Below are 26,890 nucleotides of genomic sequence, written 5' to 3' on the forward strand. Positions count from 1 at the left end.
TCCTCTCTAATGACAGAAAGGGACCATGGTGACGTTTGCTTTTCATATTGACAGGGAAGGTGGTATGTTTCAGTATTTACACGCTGGGAATGGCACGTGTGAGCTTTTACAATGAGGTGGTGGTTGTGAATGTTTCCAGATTTTATGTTTGTCAACATTTATGGTGGGGTGGTGAGAATTAATACTTACGGGCAGTTTAGAGGTGTCTGAATAGATACAGGGTTGCGAATGGTAATATTTACGAGCGTGTGTAAATATTTGGAGGACTTATGGATGTGCGTGAACATTAGCATGGTTTGTGTGTGTGTGTGTGTGTGAATATTTATAATGTTTGTGTGTGAAAGAATATTTACAGGGTTTGTGCAAGTGTGAAAATATTTCAAGGTTTGTGCGTGTGTGTATGTGTGCATGAGTGTATGTGTGCATGTATGTGTGTGTATGTGTGCATGAGTGTATGTGTGCATGTGTGTATGTGTGTGTGCGTGTGTGTATGTGTGCATGTGTGTGTGTGCGTGTGTGTGTATGTGTGCATGTGTGTATGTGTGTATGTGTGCGTGTGTGTGTATGTGTGTGCGTGTGTGTGTGTATGTGTGCATGTGTGTGTGCGTGTGTGTGAAGATTTACAGCGTTTGGGTGTGTGTGTGAGTGTGAAGATTTACAGCGTTTGGGTGTGAGTGGTTATTTTACGGGGACTGGCTTCCAGAACATGAAAGGACCTGCTCCTGAACCGCCCTCGCCAAGTTTCATTTTCCTGTTCGGCTTTACCGGAATCGAAACTTAATTCTGAGATTGAATCTCTGTCTGCTGGGAGTTCCTTTTCCAAGCGGCAGTGTAAGCATTCCAGTCTGTTGCTTAAAACACATCTCTTCAGTACATCGTTGTACGTCTGCGATCGAGTTTGGTTTTCACACTCGCTGTGTTTTTGTTTGATATGTAAATTAATTTGGGAGAGGCCGCGTTAAACCATTGGTGAGAATTTCCTTTGGTTCCTGCGTTAAGAATTGAACGGAGTACAGGTTGAATCTTCTACGGACACCCAGCAGGATGTTTCAAAGGGTGAGTATTCACAGATAGTTTTTGAATTACGGGGCTGTCCTGGAGCTCTTATGTAAAAATATCAGGGATTTGGAAGAATGGCTGGTGACTTAATGTGACACAGCAACCTTGATGCATTTCGTTATATTCATTGGTAGGATCTCGGTGTGGTTGGCTGGCTCAGCATTTATTTCCAGTCCCCAAGATGCCCTTGGTAGGTTGGTGGTGAGCTGCCTTCCTGTATTGCTGCAGTCCATGTGTTGGAGGTGCAAGCATACAAGAACTTGGAATGTTAATTAACCTACCTCCTGCTCAATGTATCCCCCAGATTAGGAAGGTAAGATTTGTTGGTGCATGCATTATTGGCATTGCATTGAATGTAAGAGTTGGGATATCTTGCTGCTGCTGTACCTGTCAGGTCCCTTTTGGAATACCACATTCAATTCTGTTTTCCCTGCTATAGGTACGATGTTGTTAAGCTTTCTTATTTACCTTATCCTCCTCATGATTTTATAAACCTCTTTAAGGTCCCTCTTCAGACTCTGGTGCTCCGAAGAAAATAATCCCAGCCTCTCCCAATGGTGCAAACTCTTCAATCCTGACAACATCCTTGTAAAGATAACAAAATGCGAAGCTGGATGAACACAGCAGGCCAAGCAGCATCTCAGGAGCACAAAAGCTGACGTTTTGGCCCTACACCCTTCATCTTTCATCTAGGCCCGAAACGTCAGCTTTTGTGCTCTAGAGATGCTGCTTGGCCTGCTGTGTTCATCCAGCCCCACACTTTGTTATCTTAGATTCTCCAGCATCTGCAATTCCCATTATCTCCGAACATCCTTGTAAATCTTTTCTGAACCCTTTCAAGATTGACTTATCTTTCCTATGGCAGGGAGACCAGAATTGATTGCAGTGTACCAAAAGGGGCCTAACCAATGTCCTGTACAGCTGCAACGTGACCTCCTATACCCAATGCATTCACCAATAAAGGCAAGCATACCAAACACCTTCTTCTCTATCCTATCGACCTGCAGTTTGACTTTCAAGAATCATGAACCTGCAATCCACGTCCTTACCATTCAGAGTATAAGTCCTGCTCTGATTTGCCTTTCCAAAACGGAGCACGTCACATTTATCTAAACTCAACTCCATCTGCCACTCCTCGGCCCATTGGCCCATTTGATCAAGATTCCATTGTACTCTGAGGTAACTTTCTTCAATGTTCAACAGACCACCAATTTCAGCGTCAACTGCAAACTTTCTAACTATACCTCTTATATTCACATCCAGATCATTTATGCAAATGACAAAAAGCAATGAATCCAACACTGATCCTTGCGGCACACCGCTGGTCACAGGCCTCCAGTCTGAAAATAAAACCCTCAACCATCACCCTGTGTCTCCTACCTATTTAATTGGCTAGTTGTCCCATGGAGACTATGTGATCTAACCTTGGTAATCAGCCTATGGTGCAGAACCTTGTCGAATGCCTTAGTGAAGTGAGGTTCTCAGAGAAGGCAGAACCTTCATGGTTACCTCAGTCAACGTAGGAATTGACCACACACAGTTGGTTTCCCTCTGCAATTTAAACCAGTTATCTGAACAACTGAGCAGAGGGAGTGCTGCACTGCAGGACGTGCCGTACTCAGACCTGGTGCTCAATTGCGTCTCCGTCTGCTGGAATATGCCTGGTTGTTGCAAATGAACCTGCGACAATATTTTGAAAAAGAGCAGGTTGAAGTTCTTCTTGTTGACTGCAATTAACATCGCAAAGAAGAAACAGATTCCATGCTCATTACCTTCATTCTGTTTACATGTTTGCTGGCTCAGTTTCAGGTTGCATTACATTGAATACTCTGAGATATCTGGCAGAGAGGGGAAGCCCTAAATGAATGCACCAGGATACCACACGAGGCGGTAATTGAGTTGCGTTAATTTTTGCCCATTGTGTACCAGTCCCCGTGTCTGCCAGGCATTAGGGAACCTGGGAAAGTCTTTCATTCATCTTCATATTCGACTGGAACTCACATAATTTTGACTTTGCAAGAACATCGCACCATTGCTAACATGAGTGTGCCTATCGCTGCTAATGCCTAAACAAAGGGTCTAGGCCTGAAACGTCAGCTTTTGTGCTTCTAAGATGCTGTGTCCATCCAGCCCCACACTTTGTTATCTCGGATTCTCCAGCATCTGCAGTTCCTATTGTCTCTGCCATCCCCACAGACCTCCCACTGACTGAGAACGAACGGTCAGTCCTAAGCAAGGGGCTCACCTTTGTCCCCCTACAACCACACATCAAAGAATACTAGTCACATTTGGACATAGAGCAGTTTTTCCGCCACCTTCGCATCCATGCTTACTTCTTCAACCGGGAACCTAACCCTCCCTCCACTGACCCCTTCACCCGCTTCCAACACAAGTCCTCCTCCTGGACACCACCCCCAGACCTCCTACCCTCCCTCGACCTCTTCATCTCCAACTGCCGTCAAGACATTAACTGCCTCAACCTCTCCACCCCTCTCACCCACTCCAACCTCTCCCCTGCAGAACGGGCAGCCCTCCGCTACCAGCCCAGCCTGTCTCTGCCTCCCTAACCTGTTCTTCCTCTCACCCATCCCTTCCTCCCACCCCAAGCCGCACCTCCATTTCCTACCTACTAACCTCATCCCACCTCCTTGACCTGTCCGTCTTCCCTGGACTGACCTATCCCCTCCCTACCTCCCCACCTATACTCTCCTCTCCACCTATCTTCTTTTCTCTCCATCTTCGGTCTGCCTCCCCCTCTCTCCCTATTTATTCCAGAACCCTCACCCCATCCCCCTCTCTGATGAAGGGTCTAGGCCCGAAACGTCAGCTTTTGTGCTCCTGAGATGCTGCTTGGCCTTCTGTGTTCATCCAGCTTCACACTTTATTGTCTCTGATAAGGGTTTGGTGATGATTTTAAACAGATCTTTGTTTCCTGGGGTGTGTGGGCAATGTAGGCAGGGTCATACACCTTTAGCTGTTAGTGAAGCACTTGCTTAAACCAGTGGATTTCTTCATCTGAACCTGTCTGCAGGGTTACAATAGGCACAGAACTCGAGAATACTGGTCCTGTGACAATAAAGACTCATTAATATCTTTAGCGAGGCTGGTTGTTGCCTGAGGACTAGTGTTGGATGTGAGCAATGATTCAGCATGATGAACAATTCACACACACACACACTCACACACACACACACACACACACACACACACACAAAGCCTGTAAATATTCACAGGGGGTGGAGGGGTAAGGGAGTGGGGAGGGTTCATTGTTAATAAAAATAGAAGAATGACTTGAGGACACTGGGAATGCCACGTCTACCATATTCCATTTATACTTCTCGCTGCCTCAGGAAAACATCCAACATCATCTAAGACCCCTCCCAGCCCGGTTATAATTGCTTCCAACCTCTTCCGTCAGGCAGAAGATATAAAAGCTTAAACACGCGCACAAACAGGTTCAAGAACAGCTTCTTCCATGCTGTCATTAGATGTCTGAACGGACCTCAAATTTCAAATTTAAATGTTGATCTCACTCTTTGCACCTTCTCTGCAGCCGTAACATTGTATTTCTCGCTTTGTTGTATTACCCTAACACGGTTTGTATGGCATGATCTGCCTGTACTGCACGTAAAACAATACCCTCACTGTACCTAGGTACATTTGACAATAATAAATCAATTCAAATCAAGTAAAATATAGTGTTGAGGATTATCCACGCTAATGGTGTGCTGATAGGTGAAAATGCTAGAAGCCTATCAATAACTGATTGCATTTGAGGAATTTTGGCCAGTTGATGTAATCCATAATAGATTAATTTATGAGTTTAAATGTAGTTCAAATTCAGGAAATGATATCGCCAATACTTCAGTTTTGATCTACAAGAATGTTGCCAAGGCTGGAGGGCTTGAGCTGTAGGGAGAAGCTGAATAGGCTGAAGCTGTTTTCTCTGGAGTGCTTGAGGCTGAGGGGTGAACTTATAGAGGTTCATAAAATCACAAGGGGCATGGACAGACAAGGACTTTGCCCTGAGGTGGGGCAAAAACCAGATGGCATGAAGTGAGGGAGAAAAGGGATCTGAGGGGCAACTTTTTCATTCATGGAATGAACTTCCAGAGGAGCTGGTTGAGTCTGGTACAGTTGCAACATTTAAAAGGCATCTGGATGTGTATATGAACAGGAAGGGTTTGGGGGGATATGGACCAATTGCTGGCAAATGGGACTAAGTTAATTTAGGACATTTGGTTGGCATGGACGAGTTGAACTGAAGGGTCTGTTTCCATGCTGTACATCTCTGTGACGAAATGACTCTATGACTCTATACTGGACTAAATCCTGGAACACCCTTATGAACAACATTGTGACTCTACCTACATCACATGGACTGCAGCAGTTCAATAAAACAGCTCATCACCACCCACTGAAGGATAGCTAGGGATGGCATTAGACATTAGCCCAGCCAGGGACACCTACATCCTACGAGTGAATGAAAAATGTTAATTGCTTTTTGAGGGTTAATTATTGCTGTAAAGTAGGAAATGCATCATGAATCTTGAGATTTAGATGGATCAGGATGCCAGGGAGAATTCTTCTAGGTAGTGCCATGGGATCTTATAGGTCCACCTGAAAGGACAGGCTGGGCTTTACACATAGAAAATAGGAACAAGAGTAGGCCATTCGACCTTTTGAACCTGCTTCACCACTCAATATGATCATGGCTATTCATACAAGTCACTATCCTGTTCCTGCTAAGATGCTGCTTGGCCTGCTGTGTTCACCCAGCTCTACACTTTGTCATCCAGCATCTGCAGTTGCTATTATCTTGTTCCTGCTTTCTCTCTGTTGCCATTGATACCTTTAGCCCTAAGAAGTGTACATAACTCCTTCTTGAAACTATTCAGTGTTTTGCCCTAAACTGTTTTCTGTGGTAGTGGATTCTACAGCATCACCACTTTCTACGTGAAGACATTTCTCCTCATCTCAGCCCTCAATGGCCTACCCTCTATCCTTAGACTGTGACCCTAGGTTATGGATTTCTCAGTCAGTGGGAGCGTCCTTCCTACATTGACCCTGTCTAGTCCTGTTAGAATTTTTGTGGTTTCTATCAGATCTTCCTCCCTTGCCAAATTACAATCAGAGATCAGAACCCTTAAAGGACAGCTGACTCACAACACTGCCAGACTGGATTACACAATGATGCTTCGCAAGTGAATCACGAATCCACAATACTGTGATCTCGAATCAAGAGTGCTTCAATGGAGCCAAGGTCAACACTATTGAGAATCCCTTTCAGAACCTAGAATCATAGAATCTCTATGACGTGCAAGATGATCTTTTGGCCCATTGAATCCACACTGACCCTTCGAAGACGATCCCACACTGACCCTTCCTATCCCTGTAACCCTGCATTTCCCGTGGCAAATCCACCTAGCCTGCATATCCATGGACACTGTGGGCAATTTAGCATGGCCAATCCACCTAACACGTACACCTTTGGACAGTGGGAGGAAACCAGAGCACCCAGAGGAAACCCACACAGACACGAAGAGAATGTGGAAACTCCACACAGACAGTCTCCCAAAGGTGAAATTGAACCCGAGTCCTGAGCGCTGTGAGACATGCTGAGTGGCTACTGAGTGGCCATCTTGCCACCCCATGGTGGCCTCATCTGGTGGTATAAACTGCTGGTATATTTTCATTCAGCTTTGTTTTTGCGGAGGATGGCAAGTTAGAATCAGTCCAGTTTAATTTTAGCTTTAATTCGATCAAATGTTTTCCAGGCTTCAACTAGGCGTGGTGTCATACCTCGGCTCACGACAGCTGAACAGAAACAATTGTGTAAACTTCTTGGGAAAGTGAACTTCCATTTACTTTACAAAGCAAGTGTTCATGGATTCCACAAAGACTATCTCCACGCCAAATGTAAAGACCAAGGATCAACATTAACTGTTGGGTACAATGAGTCGGGTTTTGTTTTTGGAGGCTACAGGACGGAAAATTTTGCTGTTGGGTCTGTAGTGGATAACAAGGCTTTCCTTTTTCGACTGAATACAAATATGGCAGGAGGAGAACCACTAAAGTTTCCTGTGAGACAAGGTGCTGTGGCAGTTTGTGATAATTTCAAAGAGGCTCCCAATTTTGGAAACAGTCTTTTATTTCAGCTGGATTATAGAAAAATCACAGGCCAATCCACTGGCTCCTACGATGTTACAAACAATGTCCTGTTTGGCAATGATGAAGATCTCGTTGAAGTTGAGGTTTACCGGGTGGAAGGTAAGGACACTTTCATTTTACCAGGTGGGAATGGATGAATAATGAAGAGCATTTATACAATTCTTAGATAAAGCCAAGTCATTGAGTGTATTCAAGAAAGTTTTGTTTAGATTTTAATGTCATCCAGGGATCTGGATAGAAAGTGGAAACATGATGCTGAATAGGATGATTAGCCATGGTTCTACTGAATCATAGAATCTCTATAGTACAGAAAAAGGCCATTTGGCTCATTGAATCTGCACAGACCCTTCAAAGAACAACCTACCCAGAACCACCCTCCCACCGTAACCCTCTAACCCCCTGTTTACCATTGCTAATCCACTTAGCACATCTGTGGACACTATGGGGCAGTTTAGCATGTCAAGTTTGAATGGTGGAGCAGACTCAAACTTACTCCTGCAGCTTTCTTCTGTGCTTGCCCTGGTACACTTTCTGAAACTCTACTCTCTTTTGTATCCTTCATTGCTGGCGTCCCCAATTTAGTTGTTGCTTGTTGTTATTATTTATTGTATATTTCTGTGTTTTCCAGAGATAAGAGATCCCTGGAGGAACATAACTTGGACAACACAGTAAGTTATTCCTTGGGCATTTCTGTTTCATCAAAGGGTGCAAACACAAGATTAAAAAAAATCGGAGATAAAGTAAATGAATCCCCTTCAAATGCTGTTTTGAAGCTTTAAATATTAGATTTTCTTCTGTTTCTGTTTCTGTGTTGAGCCTCTGAGTCAGGACTGATGAAGGCTTTTGGCCTGAAACATTGACTTCCCTGCTTCTCAGATGCTGTATGAATGGCTCTGCTTTCCCAGCTCTGTGTTTATTGATCCTATGAGAACCACTTGGCTGACCTCATTACAATCACAACTCCGATCCCTCTGTAAATCTGGGATTGTAGGCCTGTTCTTTTTCCTATAGCCTCTCCTGGTGCATTTTTATACCCAGTCTGGTTTCTCTGACTCAGCCTCGGATAGAGGTAGCATGTACCGAACCGTAGCCTGCCTCTTTGGACCATCTCAGAAGAAATTCATCCACCTATTCAGGCAATCAGAACATCAAGGCTGTGACATTCACTGCGTCCATAACAGACCCTGATTTTTCTTTGAAGCCAGACAGAAGGGGGACAGCATCAAGGTTCAGACAGCCTTTCCAGCCGTCCTGAGAGTCCAGCTTTGTTTTGCATCTGTCCTGTTTGCGAATTTGCAGCTTTCATGTGGTCTGTGTACTCTGTTCAGGACTGCCTCACCTACCTGAACTTTGTATGTCACTGGACCTGTCCTCATGTTGATCAGTGCCTCTTACCCATGCAGCATCATTTCTGTGCTTTTGGCACCAAACTCCTGAAGTGAATTGTCTCTGCTTTATGGCTGGTATTTGCATTCCAGATGCCATTTCAACCTCTCCCCCAGGTCTAGGAAGATCAGGTTTAGCCTGGTGTGGAGTCCTCGCTCCATTAGCAACTCTGCTGGAGCTAGCCCTGTTGAGCGAATGGTCCGCTAATCAAACAAGAACTGTGATAGTTTGATATCAAGTGAAATAATAGGCTATTTCTTTTAATTTGGACTGCTCTTTCAGCCAGACCATTGGAGTATGGATCTGTCCTTACATGCCGAATGCTATTTGACTATAGGAAATACCTGAATTCCCTGCTGATACACAAAGGTCTCTTGCATGTGACCAGCACTTCAGGGAATCTGTACATTGCAAAAGACGAGTGCAGCTTTTTCCAACTGGTTTCTGTGTTTGATGAATGAACTTTATGCATGTTCAACCACTTGTTGTGGGTGTCCGCAATGACTAAGAACATTGACCCCATTGAAAGGACCTGCATAGTCGCTTTGTAACTGAGCCCAGGGTTTACCCGATCATTCCTACGAATGTGGGGGACCTGCTGGCAATAATTTGTGTCCTGGCTGGCACTCTGGGCACTGCCCCACCAACGTGGCTATGCCTGCATTCAATCCTGGCCACCACGCATAACTTCTCATCAATATCTTCATTTTGGAAACCCCTGGATGAACTTGGTGGAGTTCAGCAAGTATCTGATGGTGACTTTTGTTTGGGACAATCACCCTTGCTCCCTGTAATAATATGCCATCCTCTACAGTGATCTGGTCTGGTCCTTCCAGTTCCATAAAGGTTTCATTCCTGATTGTGATCGTCCTTCGGTTTCCCACATCGCCACCAGGTGTTTTAGCTTTGCCAGGACTGAAGCCTTTTTCATCCACACTCTGATATTAGCAGCATTAACCTGAAGAGTGTCTGGGAAGTTTAAAACAAAACGAACTGCTCCAGGAGAGATAATAAAATGTGAGGCTGGATGAACACAGCAGGCCAAGCAGCATCTCAGGAGCACAAAAGCTGACGTTTCGGGCCTAGACCCGAAACGTCAGCTTTTGTGCTCCTGAGATGCTGCTTGGCCTGCTGTGTTCATCCAGCCTCACATTTTATTATCTTGGAATCTCCAGCATCTGCAGTTCCCATTATCTCTGCTCCAGGAGAGACATCGCCAATGGTGTGTCGTGGGAGGTGGCTAAAGGCATCGGCATTTGTTACTTGGTCTTCCAGACGGTGTTCCAACTTGTAATATTACACACCTAGAATGATAGCCAACTGCTGAACTTGACCTGAAGCTTTGAGAGTCAAGGCCTTGTCCTCTTTGAGTAGCACTAGCAGGGGTTAGTGGTCTGTCACTGTTACAAATATACATCTGTATAGGCAGAACTTTTCTCACACCAAAGATGACCACCAAATGTTCTGTGTCTGCTTCAGCCAAAGTCGGGGAAGCATACGCTATCGGGTGTTCCTCTTCATTGTGCCATCTGTGAGCCAACAGTACCCCGATATTGTACAGGGAGGCATCACATGGCAGCACCACATCTCACTTAGCATCACATAAGACGATGACTGCTGCTTCTTCACTTCCCTAAAAACTATGTCTTTGCTATGAGATCATTTCCAAGGCTGACCCTTTTTCAGTAGCAGATTTAAGGGTGCCAGGATGGAGGCTGGATTATGTATGAACGTTCTGTAATAATTTACAAATCCATGGAAAGATCTAAATTCCAGTGCAGATGTGGGAGCCAAGATTGCCAGCTCTTTATCTTTCAATGGCTGTAACCTGGTTTTGTTGACTCTGTAGCCCAAGTAGATCACTTGGTGTGCCTGGAACACATACTTTTCCCTTCAAAGGCATATGCTCGCCTGGGAGAATTGCCTCAGGACTATGTTCAAGTTCTCCTTATTAGTATTCCCTGTTATCAGCATGTCATCCAGATAAATGGTGACCCAGGGTAGACCTTGTAAAGTGTTCTCCATCGTATGTGGAAAAATGGCACAAGCTGATGATACTTCAGATGGTAATCTCGTATTAATCTGGATATTAATCACACAATACTTCTGAGAATCCTCATCTAACTGCACTTGCAGGTACACATGGCTCATGTCCAGCATTGTGAAGGACAGCACTGTCCCCTACCAGCTTTGTGCATAAGTCCTCTATGCGAGGTATTAGGTATTTATCCAGCTGTGTAAAGTGGCTTACTGTTGTTTAAAATCCCCACCCAGGTGAACCGACCTGTCGGGCTTCACAGTTGGTACAATCGGAGCTGCCCAGTCCGTAAACTGTGCTAATTTGATGATTCCTTCGATTTCTGTCCTTCGGATTTCTGTCTGTACTGTTGTCTGTAGGGAAAATGGCACTGGATGGGCCCTGCAGAATCATGGATTTGCTTCCTGGTCAACATACAAGATGGCCTTGAACTCTTTGACAGTCCCTAGATCCACCTGAAAAATTAATCAGGGCTTCACTCAGTCAGCCATTTTCTAATCGAAAATTGTTGAGCCAACCAAGGTGAACCTTTCTCAATTTCGCCCCATTAAGCTTGGACCTGAGCGTCTTACTACAATCAGTTGTAACTGAACCAGCTGCTTCTGATAAGAAATTGGGACCAAAGTCATACCTTTAATCTGTAAAGGCTCCCTCAAAAAGGTTCTCAGTCTAGCCGAGGTGTTATGCAAACTTAAGGGTTGGAGTCCAGAGCGAATTTTGTTAAAAACAGGTTCTCTGCGATCACCGAAATGGCAGTGCCAGTATCAGCCTCCATTAGAGCTAGGTGAACATTTAACTAGTTGCTTATTTTGATTGGTTCTGATTTGGATATTGCTTAGCAATTTAACTGCTCCAAACCAAATGCAGGTGGGCTTTCAAGGGTGTGCATTCTCCTGGGTACTGCCATATGAGTTCCCTTACTCAATGCAGGACTAGCGGAATGATTTTGTTGTCTCGATTCTGCACAGTGTCAGCAATTACAATGGGCTTGCCAACCTGGATCCTGAAGAAAACTTTAACTGTTTGGCCGAGACTTGGCTGTGTTTTGGTATTTTGCTGTGGGCTGACCTAGAGGCCCTCTGTTCAGCTTATGTCCTGAGTGAGGCTATGCAATTACCTTCACTGACATGGTGCGCCCCAAGCTCAGTCAGAGTAGAGATGGTGTCCACTTGCACCAGCATTCCACATGCTGCATTTCCAAAGCCAGTTGTAGTGCCTGTTTGGAGTCCATTTGGACTTCAGCTCATGCATTATCTCATCATTAATCCCACATACCAAACAGTCTCTCAATATCTCATTAAGGTTAAATCAAAAATCACGTGCCTCTGCTAGTCATCTTAACCTCTTCAAAAATGCCAAAATTTATTCCCCTGGTCATCGAATTGCTGAGTAAAACCAATAACATCTCAGAATTAGAGGCAGCTTGGGTTCATAATAATCTTTAACTCTTGAAGCCATCACCTCTTGAAAGGTTTGCGTATCTGGTGCCTCAGGAAATGTTAGACTTCTAATAGCCAAAAAAAGCTGCAGAGTCACAAGGTGTCAGGACAATTATTCGTTGCTTTTCATCTGCCACAATGTTGCTTGGCTGGAAAAATTCATGCATTTTTTTCACACCCTGGGCCTAGTCTTCAATGGTAGGATCAAACAAGCCAAGCTTCCCAAGTAACAGCACGATGCCAGAAATGCTTACCCTGACTCAAAAATGACTGTTGCATGTGAACTTCTTAAGGAACGTTTTTTTTCTCTCATTGCCACTGAAATTACTCCACAGAGGCCGGTATCCCATCACCAAGCCACCCATTATTTACACATGCATAATACTTGACAGGGCCCGGTTTCCTCAGAGCCAGATCTCCGAGTGAACAGAACCTCTGAAGCTCCTGTTTATATCTGTGAGGTCCGTCTGCTTGACCTCATTACAATCAGCAAACTCCCAAATCTGCTGAGTTTCTCCAACATTTTCGGTTTGTTTTAGATTTCCAGCATCTGCAATATTTTACTTATATTTGCGTGTAATAGATATTCAGGTTGAAGCTAGCTATTGTTCATTTTACCTCTGTTCTTTCCTCCCTTCCTCTTCTGACGATACAGTTCCACAGACACTGGTGAACATCAACTCACCCATGTGAGCGTCCTTTAATCTGTGTGACCAGGCTGTAGATTCAACTTTCACCCCTACCCACAAAAACAAATGTTGTGGAGGACATTCGGAGTCCAATCTAACCCAGGGTGCCCCCTCTCCCGATATTTCAAGATTCAAGTAATGCATGTAGCATGAAATAGCTGCTCCCAGATCCACTCAATGTTGTGAAATTTGCTACACTTAGAGTTCCTTCTAGTTTAACAACATCCTTCCTATAGAAAGATGACTAGAATTGTTTGCAGTATTCCAAAAGTGGCTTCACCAACATGCTGTACAACCATATCATGACATTCCAACTCCTATACTCACTGATCTGACAATGAAGAGTGCCAAACGCCTTCTTTACCAACCTGTGACGCCACTTTCAAGGAGCTATATACCTGCACTCCTAGGTCCCTCTGTTCAACAATACTCCCCAGGGTCCTACCATTAACTATATTAGTCCCACCCTTGTTTGTTTTACCAAAATGCAACACCTCACATTTATTCAAATTAAACACCACCTGCCACCTCTCGGCTCATTGGCCCAATTGATAAGATCTCATAGTAATCCTAGACAACCTTCTTCGCAGATCACTATGCCACCAATTTTACTGTCATCCACAAACTTACAACAATACCTCCTTTATTGACATCCAAGTTGATATAAATGACAAACAACAGCTGGCCCAGAACCGTACCTTGTGGCACACCACTGGTCACAGGCTTCCAAGCCAAAAAGCAACCGCCTATCACCGCCCTCTACCTTCTACCATCAAGTATTAATTATGGAAACAGACCCTTCAGTTCAACTTGTCTATGCCGACCAGATATCCAAATTAATCTAGTCCCAATTGCCAACATTTGGTCCATGGCCCTCTAAACACTTCTATTTATATATCCATCCAGATTCCTTTCAAATGTTGCAATTGTACGAGCCTCCATCACTTCCTGTGGCAGTTCATTCCACACACGCACCACCCTCTGTGTGAAGAAGTGCCCTTTTATATCTTTGCCCTCTCACCTTAAACCTACGCCCTGTAATTCTGGACTCCCCGTGCTGCTCCTCGTGATTTTATAAACCTCTGTAAGGACTTGAGTCCTAATTGTGCAAAAGCATGGACCGAAAGTATTTGGTCTCTTCACAAAAGCCCTTCACTTACCAACATAGCAGTGATGTAGGCAATGTCACTGGGCTGGTAACTGAGAACCCAGGATAATGTTCTGCTCAGGTGGGTTGGTTCTCATGATGGGTGAAACAAAAGCTGCCATCCTTAACCTCGTCTGGGCTACATATGGGTAGCATAGCAATGTGGTTGACTCTTTTCTTCTGTGATAAATTAATACTGGCCTAGCCGTTTACATGTGACATCATTGCTAAACTGTCATCTGAGATGCTTCTGGTGTCTGGTGTTACTCTACATCTTGTACAGTTGTCTCTCCCATCTGTCACACCAACTCAGGCAGGTGTTACAAAGAAGTTGGCTGATGTTCTACCCACCCAGAACCAGCTATCAGTCTGCTTGGCAGCTGCAGTTCACTGGTGGAATATGCATAAGATTCAGGCCTCAAACTGATTTTGGCATTATGTCTTTAGTCCCTGGAAAAAAAAATGGTTAAAACCTGCCATACAAAAACAATGCCTCCATCATTTATCTTCCAACTCACTGTGAGCAATACTCAGAGGGATCTGTTATGTGAGCCATTAAATTCTGACCTCCAGTATTTTTGCTAACAGGAGAAAGCAAGAATTGCTGAAAATCATCACGGACTATAAGCCATATGTAAGCTCTGTGCGAAAGGCACGGGTTTTACTAATTGGACCAGTTGGAGGAGGAAAGTCGAGTTTCATCAACTCTGTCAATTCGATTTTCCGTGGTCATGTCACCCATCGGACTTTGGTTGGAAGTGGAGCGAGAAGCACAACAACAGTGGTAAATATAGAAGTGCACATAGAAGGTTTTTAAAATTTCTTGCCAATGTGTTTTGCACTGTCTGCTCTTTGCTAATAGATTGCTGTCTAGTCTCTTGCATCCTTTGAAACACTGTTGATTTTGCATCAACATTGGTCGTCAGCATTATGGGTCTCAATCTAGCAATGCCTGCATGCACTTCTCGTTGACAATCCGTAGTGAATAAGTTTTGTGATCACAGCGTCTCTGTTGTACAGGCTGGTGAATAAACGTGCCTGCCTCATTCTGGTCTTAATGGATCCCTTGCCGAAGAGTTGAATTCCTTGAGCCCCTGAGTGAATTTAGAGCATTATAGAGTAATTGTAGACAGCAGGTGGTTAACGTAGAACATAGAACAGTACAGCAAGTACAGGCCTTTTGGCCCATAATGTTGTTCCGAACTTTTACCCACATCCTAAAGCCTATCTACCTCCACCACTACCTTGTACTACCATCCATATGCCTATTCAGTAGCTGATTAAATGCTCTTAATGAGGCCGACTCCACTACCCTCTCCAACAATGCAATCCACGCCCCGACCACTCTCCGAGTAAAGAACCTACCTCTGACATCACCCCTTTATCTACCTCCACTCACATTAAAACTATGCCCCCTCGTAATAGCTACGTCCATCCTAGGAAAAAGTCTCTGGCTGTCTACTCTATCTACACCTCTGATCATTTTGCACACCTCTATCAAGTCACCTCTCATCCTTCATTGTTCTAAAGAGAAAAGCCCTAGCTCTCTTAACCTTTCCTCATAAGACTTTCCCTCCATTCCAGGCAACATCCTGATAAATCACTTCTGCACCTTTTCCAACGCTTCCACATCTTTCCTATAATGAACTGGATACAGTACTCCAGACGAGGCCGAACCAGGGTTATGTGTAACAGGAGCATAACTTCACGGCTCTTGAACTCAATCCTTCCGTTAATGAAAGAAAGATTATTTCCCTTAAATGTTCATCCACGCAATTTCCTTTTAAAACCATTGTTTGTTGCTGCTTCTTCCAGCCTCACAGGCTGTGCAGTTCCGGGCATTATCACTTGCTGCATGAAAAGAGATTTTGTCACATCTCCCCTCCCTTCAATCCCTAGAATTTCTTGTCGAAAGTCTTAAATCTCTTTGCCCCTGTTCCTCACACAATCAATTTATAGAACAATTGTTCTTTGTCTGCCTTATCTAAACCTGTCTTAAGTGTTGTTCATTTCGATCAAATCTCCCCTCAATCCCCATGGCTTGAAGGAGAGCAACAACAGCTTTCTCAGCCTAATCTTGCAGCTAGAGTTTGGACTCATGCTGATAAATCTGCGCACCTTCTCAAAGATGTTGAAATCCTTCCAAAACCATGTTAACTAGAAACATGGTCTACTCAGAGTTGTGTAAAGGTAGTTTGTGATGTTTTGCCTTAAGAAGTACTGAAAATGTGGTGCATTTTTCAAAGTACTTTACAGGCATTGAGATGATCTAATGATTTCAAACGCCATCTTCACTCAAAATGCTTTCTCTGTTCTAAATCCACTGCCCTGCAATTCTTGTTCTGACCCTCCATCCAATTAATTTCTCTGCTAATACCCGCACTGTGATGTGGAAGCGTCGGGTTGGACTGGGGTGGACAAAGTCAGAAGTCACATGGCACCAGGTTATAGTTATTTGAAAGCATAAGCTTTTCCATCCCTGCTACTTCGCCAGGTGAAGTGACTTCGGCCAGCATGGTGGCTGAATGGTTAGCACTGCTGCCTCACTGCGCTCAAGGTCACAAGTTCGATTCCACCTTTGGGCTGTTGTCTGTGTGGAGTTTGCATAGTCATCCCATGTCTGCATGGGCTTCCTCTGAATGCTACAGTTTCCTCCCACAATCCGAAAATGTCCAGGTTAGGTGGATTAGCTGTACTAAATGCCATACTAGGGGTCACGATTTCAAGGTGAGATGGGAAAATGTAAAGGGAGATATGTGTGGAAAGTTCTTTACACAGAGGGTGGTGGGTGCCTGGAACACGTTGCCAGCGGAGGTGGTAGAGATGGGCATGATAGCGTCATTTAAGATGTATTTGGACAGGTACATGAATGGGCAGGGAGCAGAGGGGGACAGATCCTTGGAAAATAGGCGACAGGTTTAGATAGAGGATCTGGATCAGTACAGACTTGGCGGGCCTGTTCCTATGCTGTAATTTTGTTTGTTCTTTGTTTTTTGTAAATTGCCCATAGTGTCCAGGACTGTGCAGGCTATTTGGATTAGCCATGGGAAGTGCAGGGTTACAGGGATAGAGGGTTGGGTCATTGTGGGCTCGATGGGCCAAATGGCCTGCTTCCACACCATAGGGATTCTTCTATGATTAATTAGAAAGGGGCAGCACGGTGGCTTAGTGGTTAGCACCACTGCCTGACAAGACTAGCGACCTGGGTTCGATTCCACCCTGGGGCGACTCTCTGTGTGGAGTTTGCACATTCTCCCCGTGTCTGCGTGGGTTTCCTCCAGGTGCTCCGGTTTCCTCCCACAGCCCAAAGGTGTGCAGTTTAGGTGGATTGGCCACGCTAAATTGTCCGTAGTGTCCACGGATGTGTAGGGTAGATGCATTAGCCGTGGCACATACACAGTTATAGTGATAGGGCAGAGGGATGCTCATTGGGGGGCCGGTGTGGACTTGTTGGGCCAAATAGTCTGCTTTCTCACTTGAGGGGATTCTATGACTTCTGACACTATCCACACCAGTCACCATTACTATTGGCTTCACCAATCCCGTTGTATACAACACAGATAAAGTCATTTTGTTGATGACAAATTCTTGAGATCATGGAAAAAGATTTTAAGTAGCTGGAGTCAGCCATTTGATAAATACTAAAGTGTAGCATTCAATTCCCAAGCTGGCTGATTAGATTTAAACTCCATCAGCCTAGGCTTGTGGATTACTTGTACAGGGAAGGTGCCAATATGCCATCAACTCCCTGACAAGCACAGAACATAAAATACTAGGATATAATTCATGCCGACCCGACTCGGAAAAAAAATCACTGTTGCTTCAGTGTCCCTCCCGAACAACATTGTCAGTCAACCGACAGCATGTGGACCACAGCGGTTCAAGAAGGTACCAGCTTCTCAAGGGGAATAAATACTGGCCCAGTTCATGATGCCGGTACTGCATGAACAATTAAAAAAAAAGACTGATATTAAGTAAAAACTGAAAGAACTACGGACGCTGTAAATCAGGAACAAAACCAGAAATTGCTGAGAAAACTCAGCAGGTCTGGCAGCATCCGTGAAGTTAATGTTTCAGTTCTGGACTCAAAACGCTAACTGTGACTACTCTGCACAAATGCTGCCAGACCTGCTGAGTTTTTCCAGAAACTTCTAATTTTTGTTAAAAAAAATCAAAGTTTTTGGATTTTGCTGTGGTCCTTACTGGATGCTCAAAGCTATGTCATGATCTGGCTAGGAACCAGTGACATTTTCCCCGTAAAAAGTGTGAGATCTGGGGAACTTACAAAGAGAACAAAGCTGAAGGGTTCATGGTTTTTGAACAAATAACAATAAATGTAATTATAAAATGTTACAACGGTGACAAACAAGCAACTTATATTTTAAAATCCAGAATTAACGTGTGGTAAAAATGAGTAACCAACTGTGATTGGGCAGAAACAGAAGTTGCTGGAAAAGTTCAGCAGGGTCTGGCAGCGTCTGTGAAAAAAAAATTAGTTAACATTTCGGGTCCGGAGACCCTTTCTCAGGGATTGTAATTGAGCACCTTACAATGCACGTCAAATAGCAGATGTAATCAGGACTGTTGCCAACCATTGCTCAGCAATTCCCCCAGATATCAATAATGTGGTGGGTTTTCAAGTCTCACTAAACCTAATTTTTGTCAATCTGACTTTGAGAATTCTTTTCAAGACCCACTCCATCATGAACTACCTCAGCAACTGTTCCTGCTTGGGTTGATCATCCTACTTTCTTGGGTTTATACTCCCCTGGACTCTGGAAATAGCACTCCAGTGCTTACACACACAGACACAACTCTAGAATTTCCCTGATGGCTGGTATCACAAAGATTGAACTTTTTTTTCTGAGCTCTGATCTAATCTGGCTCTGATGCACAAAGAAAATGTTCCTGGTCAACTTTTCAATTTCCTGCTCTGAGCTCTCAAAATTGCCTTGGGCCTTCCCAAAATAAAGCTATGCTCTAGGACCTCACTGGGCCTTTGGTTTTTCCAGTCTCCCAGCAGTTCACCTAGCTGCAACACTTCTAGACTCTACGGTCCTTATTGACTACCTGTAATCTTAAGAATCCATACAGTGTGGATCAAGGCCATTCAGCCCAACAAGACCACACCAACCCCCCCACAGACCATCCTATGATAATGCTGCATTTCCCATGGCCAACACATCTAGCCTGCACATTCCTGAGCACTATGGGCAATTTAGCTTGGCAAATCCACCTAACTTGTGCACATTTGGACTGTGAGGGAAACTAGAGCACCCCTGCACAGACATGGGGAAAATGTGCAAACTCCACACAGACAGTCTCCTGAGGCTGGGATTGACCCTGGGTCCTTAGCACTGTGAGGCTGCAGTGCTGACCACTCAGCCGCAGTGACAGTGTTTTCAGATTTTTGTTTTCGCCCGGACCAGCTGTGGCAATGGTCATTCAACAATTATCGCTCCATCAGGCAATGGTCAGAAGAAACTTGGAAAGATCTCGTTACTTTTTCTGTTCCTGCATTCTGAGTTGGCAGATGCTTCTGGGCTACTTTTGTTATTTTACCATTGAAAGTGATTTCACTTTGAACTTTGGTATCTTTGTTTACTTGTAGTACACAACATACTCCTTCAGAGGAATCCATGGCACATCTCCCCCTCTGATCCTTTGTGATACAATGGGACTTGCAGAAGACACTGAAGCAGGGATGCACAGTGATGATATTATCAGCATCATCAAAGGATATGTTTATAACAAGTATAAGGTACCTGGTTTTCCTTTGCTGTTTCATTATCCCCCTACTATTTATGGATAAATATGTAAGCAATCTGACCTTATTTGGTTGGACAGCTGGTTCATTATGCGGGATGATGTTGTTTCTTTAACAAAAGTGGCTGACTGTTTATAAGTAATCTGATTTGCTCTTTAGCTTACTACCTATTATTGCTCAGGGATTGGGAAACACATATGTCTCCATGAGGAGATTGTTTCTGAGCCCACCTGGTTCTCCACCCAAAGGCTTGGTGGCATTGTCATCAGTTCAGCTCAAAGTTTAACTCTTTCAGAACAATTACGTTGTACAATAATCAGCATTATCTAGAGGTCAACTAGGATGGATTCTAAATCCAAGCCTCGCCAATGGTGCCTAAATGAATAAAAATGTATACAAAATTTTAAAGTCATTTTTTTCCTTGCAGTTTAATGTAGACTGCCCATTCAAAGTTGGTGACAATGCATTAAAGACTATTGATGAGAAGGTACATTGTGTTGCGTATGTGATTGATGGGAGTAAAGCCACCATACTGTCCAATGAAATGAAAAGGAAAATTTGTGACATTCGATCAAGGATTAATGAATTGGGTGAGTGTTGTAAAAAAAGGACAGTTTTTTTAAACTCTTCGGGACAATTTGCAAGAATACCAATAGGGGAAAGCCAACATTTACGCTGAATGAGGCGTTAGTGCTGATTGGTTGGCAACCTAACCCTGGACTCTGGTGGTGGTATCACACGGAGAATGCAGCAATTAATGATGATAAATTGTTAATTGCCAGTCTTTGTTTAGATTTCAAACAGGGCAGGTTAACTTTAATCAGTGCGAGTGCTAATTATATTTCTCACTGCCTTTTTATTCTCTCAGATAATCGAAAGCAAGATTCTGCTTTTACAGAAGCATAGGAATTATTAGCTGTAATCGGCTATTCACTTCTTTGAGTCTGCTCTGCCATTCAGTTAGGTTGTTGCTCACCCTCTATTGCAACACCGCATTCCTGCTTTCTGCACACATCTCTCGATGCTTTTACTATATAACGATTTATCAATCAGTTTCTTGAGCATATTCATTGTCTTGGCCTCCACAGTCTTTGGTTGTAGAGAATTCCACAGATTCAGTATCCTTTGAAAGAAGACATGTTTCCTCCTCTCAGTTCTAAATGGCCTACCCTGTATCCTGAGATTGTGACCCCTTGTTCCCATTCAGGTGAATCATCCTCCTTGTATCTAGTTTGTTAGAATTTTATATGTCTCAGTTAGAATCCTTCTCATCTTCCTAAGACTCTCGTGAAGACATACCCAGTTAAACTAATCTCTCATACGACAGTCCTGCCATTCAGTCTAGCAACCCTTGCTGCACTCCCTGTATGGCAGATACATCCATTCTGAGGCAGGAAAACCAAAACTGCATGCAGTGGGGTCCAAGATAACAAGGTGTAGATAACAAATTGTGGAGCTGGATGAACACAGCAGGCCAAGCAGCATCTCAGGAGCACAAAAGCTGACGTTTTGGGCCTAGACCCTTCATCAGAGAGGGTGTAGAGCTGGATGAACACAGCAGGCCAAGCGGCATCAGAGGAGCAGGAAGGCTGATGTTTCGGGCCTCAACCCTTCTTCAGAAATTCCTGAAGAAGGGTCAGAAATTGGGACAGAAATTTCTGAAGAAGGGTCTAGGCCCAAAACGTCAGCCTTCCTGCTCCTCTGATGCTGCTTGGCCTGCTGTGTTCATCCAGCTCTACACCTTGTTATCTCAGATTCTCCAGCATCTGCAGTTCCTACTGTCTTTGTAATAGGGTCTTACCAAGGCTCTGGATACCTGCAGTAAACCATCCCTACTTCTGAACTCTTGTCTACTTGCAGTGAAGACCAATGTACCATGTACTTGCTGCACCATTTGTACAGAATTTTATATAACCACTGGGCATGCCAATTACTTCACAGAAATTTCAGTACTTCTGAAGTGAAGTTGCTTTTGTTGTGTAGAAGTTATGATGATCAATGTGGACACAGTAAGATTCAGCAAACCACCATGAGAAAAATGACCACACAGTCTGTTTTTTAATGACAGTAGTTACCCTTCTTCAGTGTTAATATCAGCTCCACCTTTTGAAAGAGAATAACTTACAGTGCATTCCATGATAGAATCCTGACCTCTTTACCTTCAGATGTGGCGAAGCCACATTAGATTTGGTACTGGGTAATGAGCCTGGCCAGGTGTTAGATTTGGAAGTAGGTGAGCACTTTGGTGGTAGCGATCACAATTCTGTTATGTTTACTTTAGTGATGGAAAGGGATGGGTGTATACCATTGGGCAAGAGTTATAGCTGGGAGAAAGGCAATTATGATGAGATTAGGCAAAATTTAGGGAGCATAGGTTGGGGAAGGAAACTGCAGGGGATGGGCACATTAGAAATGTGGAGCTTATTCAGGGAAAAGCTCCTGTGTGTCCTAGATAAGTATGTACCTGTCAGGCAGGGAGGAAGCTGTAGAGTGCGGGAGCTGTGGTTTACGAAGGAGATGGAATCTCTCTTCAAGAGAAAGAAGAAGGCTTATGTTAGGATGAGATGTGAAGGCTCAGTTAGGGCACTTGAGGGCTACGAGGTAGCCAGGAAAAGTCTAAAGAGAGAGCTCAGAAGAGCCAGGAGGAGACATGAGAAGTTGTTGGCAGATAGGATAAGGGTAAAGCCTACAGCTTTCTATAGGTATTTAAGGAATAAAAGAATGACGAAAGCTAGATTAGGCCCAATCAAGGATAGTAGTGTTAAGTTGTGTGTGGAGTCAGATGAGATAGGGGAAGCGCTAAATGAATATTTTTCAACAGTATTCATTCTAGGAAGTGACAATGTTGTCGAGGAGAATACTGAGATACAGGCTACTAGACTAGGTGGGATTGAGGTTCACAAGGAAGAGGTATTAGAAATCCTACAGAGTGTGAAGATAGATAAGTCCTCTGGGCCGGATGGGGTTTATCCTCGGATCCTCTGGGAAGCCAGGGAGGAGACTGCCGAGCCTTTGGCATTGATCCTTAACTCGTCATTGTCTCCAGGAATAGTGCCAGATGACTGGAGGATAGCAAATGTGGTTTCCCTGTTCAAGAAGGGGAGTAGAGACAACCCTGGTAATTATAGACCAGTGAGCCTTACCTCAGTTGTTGGTAAAGTGTTGGAAAAGGTTATAAGGGATAGGATTTATAATCATCTAGAAAAGAATAAACTGATTAGGGATAGTCAGCACGGTTTTGTGAAGGGTAGGTCGTGCCTCACAAACCTTATTGAGTTGTTTGCGAAGGTGACCAAACAGGTAGATGAGACTAAACCGGTTGATGTGGTGTATATGGATTTCAGCAAGGCGTTCGATAAGGTTCCCCACAATAGGCTATTGTACAAAATGCGGAGGAATGGAATTGTGGGAGATATAGCAGTTTGGATCGGAAATTGGCTTGCTGAAAGAAGACAGAGGGTGGTGGTTGATGGGAAATCTTCATCCTTGAGACCAGTTACTAGTGGTGTACCACAAGGGTCAGTGTTGGGTCCACTGCTATTTGTCATTTTTATAAATGACCTGGATGAGGGCATAGAAGGATGGGTTAGTAAATTTGCAGACGACCCTAAGGTCGGTGGAGTTATGGATAGTGACGAAGGATGCCATAGGTTGCAGAGAGACATAGATAAGCTGCAGAGCTGGGCTGAGAGGTGGCAAATGGAGTTTAATGCAGACAAGTGTGAGGTGATGCACTTTGGTAGGAATAACCGGAAGGCAAAGTACAGGGCTAATGGTAAGATTCTTAGTAGAGTAGATGAGCAGAGAGATCTCGGTGTCCATGTACACAGATCCTTGAAAGTTGCCACCCAGGTTGACAGGGCTGTTAAGAAGGCATACAGTGTTTTAGCTTTTATTAATAGAGGGATCGAGTTCCGGAACCAAGAGATTATGGTGAAGCTGTACAAAATTCTGGTGCGGCCGCACTTGGAGTATTGTGTACAGTTCTGGTCACCGCATTATAAGAAGGATGTGGAAGCTTAGGAAAGAGTGCAGAGGAGATTTACTAGGATGTTGCCTGGAATGGAGGGAAGGTCTTACGAGGAAAGGCTGAGGGACTTGAGGCTGTTTTCATTAGAGAGAAGAAGGTTGAGTGGTGACTTAATTGAAACATATAAAAGAATCAGAGGGTTAGATAGGGTGGATAGGGAGAGCCTTTTTCCTAGGATGGTGACGGCGAGCACGAGGGGGCATAGCTTTAAATTGAGGGGTGAAAGATATAGGACAGATGTCAGAGGTAGTTTCTTTACTCAGAGAGTAGTAAGGGAATGGAACGCTTTGCCTGCAACGGTAGTAGATTCACCAACTTTAGGTACATTTAAGTCGTCATTGGATAAGCATATGGACGTACATGGAATAGTGTAGGTTAGATGGGCTTGAGATCGGTATGACAGGTCGGCACAACATCGAGGGCCGAAGGGCCTGTACTGTGCTGTGATGTTCCATGTTCTATGTTCTAGATGTTGGGACAGATGGCAGAGGGTTAACTTACAAATAAATATATTATTGATTCCATTTCTAGAGATTCCACAGGTTGTCTTATTAACAAAAGTGGATGAAGAGTGCCCAATGGTTGGGAAAGATGTGGAAACTGTTTACCAGAGTGATCTCATTGAAAAGAAGGTACGATTTTTACTGTATTACCAGCTTTAATAGCATCAGTATTTAGAATGTGAACTTATCGTATTCAAGCTATGAATTTGTGGCACTTTTTATGAAGTGGTCTGGAATTCCGGGAGGTCTGCAACACACTGCCTGAGAATGCAGTTGATGTGGGAAACCTCACAAACTTTAAGGAACATTTGGATGAGCACTTGAAATGCCATGACATTCAAAGCTATGAGTCTCGTGTGGGAAAGTGAGACGAGTTAAGGTTGGTAGTGTATTTTTGTTGGAACAGACTCAATGGGCTAAAAGGCTTCTTTTGTACTGAAAACGTCTATGATTCTATGTGTTGTCATTGCCGTTATAGTATTGGAGGAGGCCATTCAACCAATCCAATGCATGCTGGATGTCTGCAAATGAAATGCAGTCTGATCTCCTCTGCTCTGTTCCTGTGTTCCAACATGTTTATTTTCATAAACTGTCTGTTCATATCTGAGGCTGATTGAGAGGAACCAGACCCAGTCCTGGTTCCCGTTTCCTCCCACTGTCTAAAGATGTGCAGGTTAGATGGATTGGCCATGTTAGGTTGCCCATAATGTCCAGGAATGTGCAGGCTGGGTGGATGAGCCATGGGAAATGCAGTGTTACACAGACAGGGTGAGGGTGTGGGTCTGGGTGGGATTCTCTACAAAGGGTTGTTGTGCCCTTAATGGGTAACTGTGAGTAAGGTAGATGAGAGAACGATCAAGGTTGTTGATAAGATTTGTAGCTCGGATTGTTGATGCGGTTGTTGACTTGCTGACCGAGCGGGTAAGTTTGTTGACAAATGTTTCATTACCATGCTACATAATATCATCAGTGTGCCTCCTGTTAAGCGTTGGCGTTCTGTCTGCTTTGTTGGTGTCTCGGTTTACTGGTGTGGATGGCTGATACATGGGGTCTACATGTTTGTTAATGGAGTTCCGGTTTGAGTGCCAGGCCTCCAGGAATTCTTGTGCGTTTCTTGATGATGATACCTGGCATGGTGACAAAACGTCTGCCGACAAACTCAACCAGCTCGTCAAGCAAGTCAACAACTGCAAGAAGAATGAGAGATAGAAGTGGAGAAGATGCAGCCTTTGCAATTTTCCAGCAAGTTTGAGGTGCTTACAACCTGAATGGATGATATTGAAGATTGTGGTGTTGACAGTGAGCTGACCAGGTGACCGTGGTATCAGGAGGTCATTCAACTTCTGGGGAGACGGTGTGGGCAATAGGGCATAAAAGGAAATGTAGTAGTGGATGGAGAGCTCAAATTAAGGCCTCTCTTTTCATTGATTTCTAACATTATTTTTCTTTAACAAGTAATTAATAGTGACTATGTGCTTGATGAACCGAATATCTTGTGTTCTTATGCTGCTAATAAATCGTATGCTTTTTCTCCAGGTGATGGAGGTTGGGGAACAACTTGGTATTGCAGTTTCATACATACTTCCTGTGAAAAATTATTGGTCAGAACTTGAGCTTCAATATGCTACAGATATTTTAATACTATCCGCTGTGGTACAGATGTTACGTTTTGCAGATGATTATTTTGAGAATATAGTTTAATTTATCTCCAAACTGTGACATCAGTTTCTTATGACTGTCTCCTTTGAATCATCGAGATGACACGGTGTAGAGCTGGATGAACACAGCAGGCCACAGCATCAGAGGAGCAGGAAGGCTCACGTTTCTTCAGAAGGGTCTAGGCCTGAAACGTCGGCCTTCCTGCTCCTCTGATGCTGCCTGGCCTGCTGTGTTCATCCAGCTCTACACTGCGTTATCTCAGATTCTCCAGCATCGGCAGTTCCTGCTATCTCCTTTGAGTCATTGTTAGCCTTGGTTTGAGAATGTGATTAAATCTGATTAGCAATCATTTCTCTGTTGCATTTCACACTTTTGGAATGAATTGTGTTATAAAGTAATGAGCACCCCTGAAATCTGCTAATGTTGTATGGCCATTGTGTTGACTTTATGTTATAGTTATATTAATCATTGCTGTTATTAAGGGCATTATTAATATAAAAAGAGTGCAGTAAATACTTATTAGGCTGCTATTTGGACTGGAAGATTTCAGGTATAAGGAGGTTAGATAGGTTGAGATTTTTTCCCTGTAGTGTAAGAGACTGAGGGATGACCTAAGAGAGGTCTGGAAAATCATGAGAGGCATAGACAAGGTAAATAGCTGACAGCTTTTTCCCATGGTAGCGGAGTGCAAAACTAGAGGGCATAGGTTTAAGGTGAGAGGGGAGAAATACAGAAGGGTCCAGAGAGGCATTTATTTCACACAGAGGGTGGTGAGTGTCTGCAGCGGGCTGCCAGAGATAATGCTGGAAACAAGTTGTTTAAGAAACATTTAGACAGGTGCGTGGTTGGGATAGGAATGGAGGAACATGGACCAAAAGCAGGCAAAAGGAACTAGCTTAATTTGTGAAAACTAGGCAGCATGGGCAAGGTAGGCCAAAAAGGCTGGTCCCCTGCTGTAAATCTGTATGACGGTATATTAGAGTTTGCCTCCTGCGTGAATTT

The 26,890-nt window shown here is 43.9% G+C and overlaps 1 protein-coding gene across 1 annotated transcript; it reads left to right on the forward strand.

The window, feature by feature from the left end:
* Positions 1 to 665: 665 nt before the first annotated feature.
* Positions 666 to 25,991, forward strand: LOC125456521 (interferon-induced protein 44-like). The gene is made up of 8 exons (XM_048539703.2): positions 666 to 1,056; positions 6,837 to 7,329; positions 7,859 to 7,898; positions 14,518 to 14,713; positions 19,541 to 19,690; positions 20,124 to 20,286; positions 24,258 to 24,358; positions 25,766 to 25,991. The coding sequence occupies exons 1-8, from the start codon at positions 1,045 to 1,047 to the stop codon at positions 25,928 to 25,930; spliced, it is 1,320 nt and encodes a 439-aa protein (XP_048395660.2). The 5' UTR covers positions 666 to 1,044; the 3' UTR covers positions 25,931 to 25,991.
* The last annotated feature ends 899 nt before the right edge of the window (positions 25,992 to 26,890 follow it).

Source organism: Stegostoma tigrinum, chromosome 8 (assembly GCF_030684315.1).
Source record: "Stegostoma tigrinum isolate sSteTig4 chromosome 8, sSteTig4.hap1, whole genome shotgun sequence".
NCBI classification, from domain to species: Eukaryota; Metazoa; Chordata; class Chondrichthyes; order Orectolobiformes; family Stegostomatidae; genus Stegostoma; species Stegostoma tigrinum.

Bases quoted from the DNA above. Each gene is read 5' to 3' on its own strand.
- LOC125456521 (XM_048539703.2), top strand. The intron at 19,691-20,123 runs GTACCTGGTTTT...TTTTCCTTGCAG, and splicing joins ATGTTTATAACAAGTATAAG to TTTAATGTAGACTGCCCATT. The intron at 20,287-24,257 runs GTGAGTGTTGTA...TTCCATTTCTAG, and splicing joins ATCAAGGATTAATGAATTGG to AGATTCCACAGGTTGTCTTA.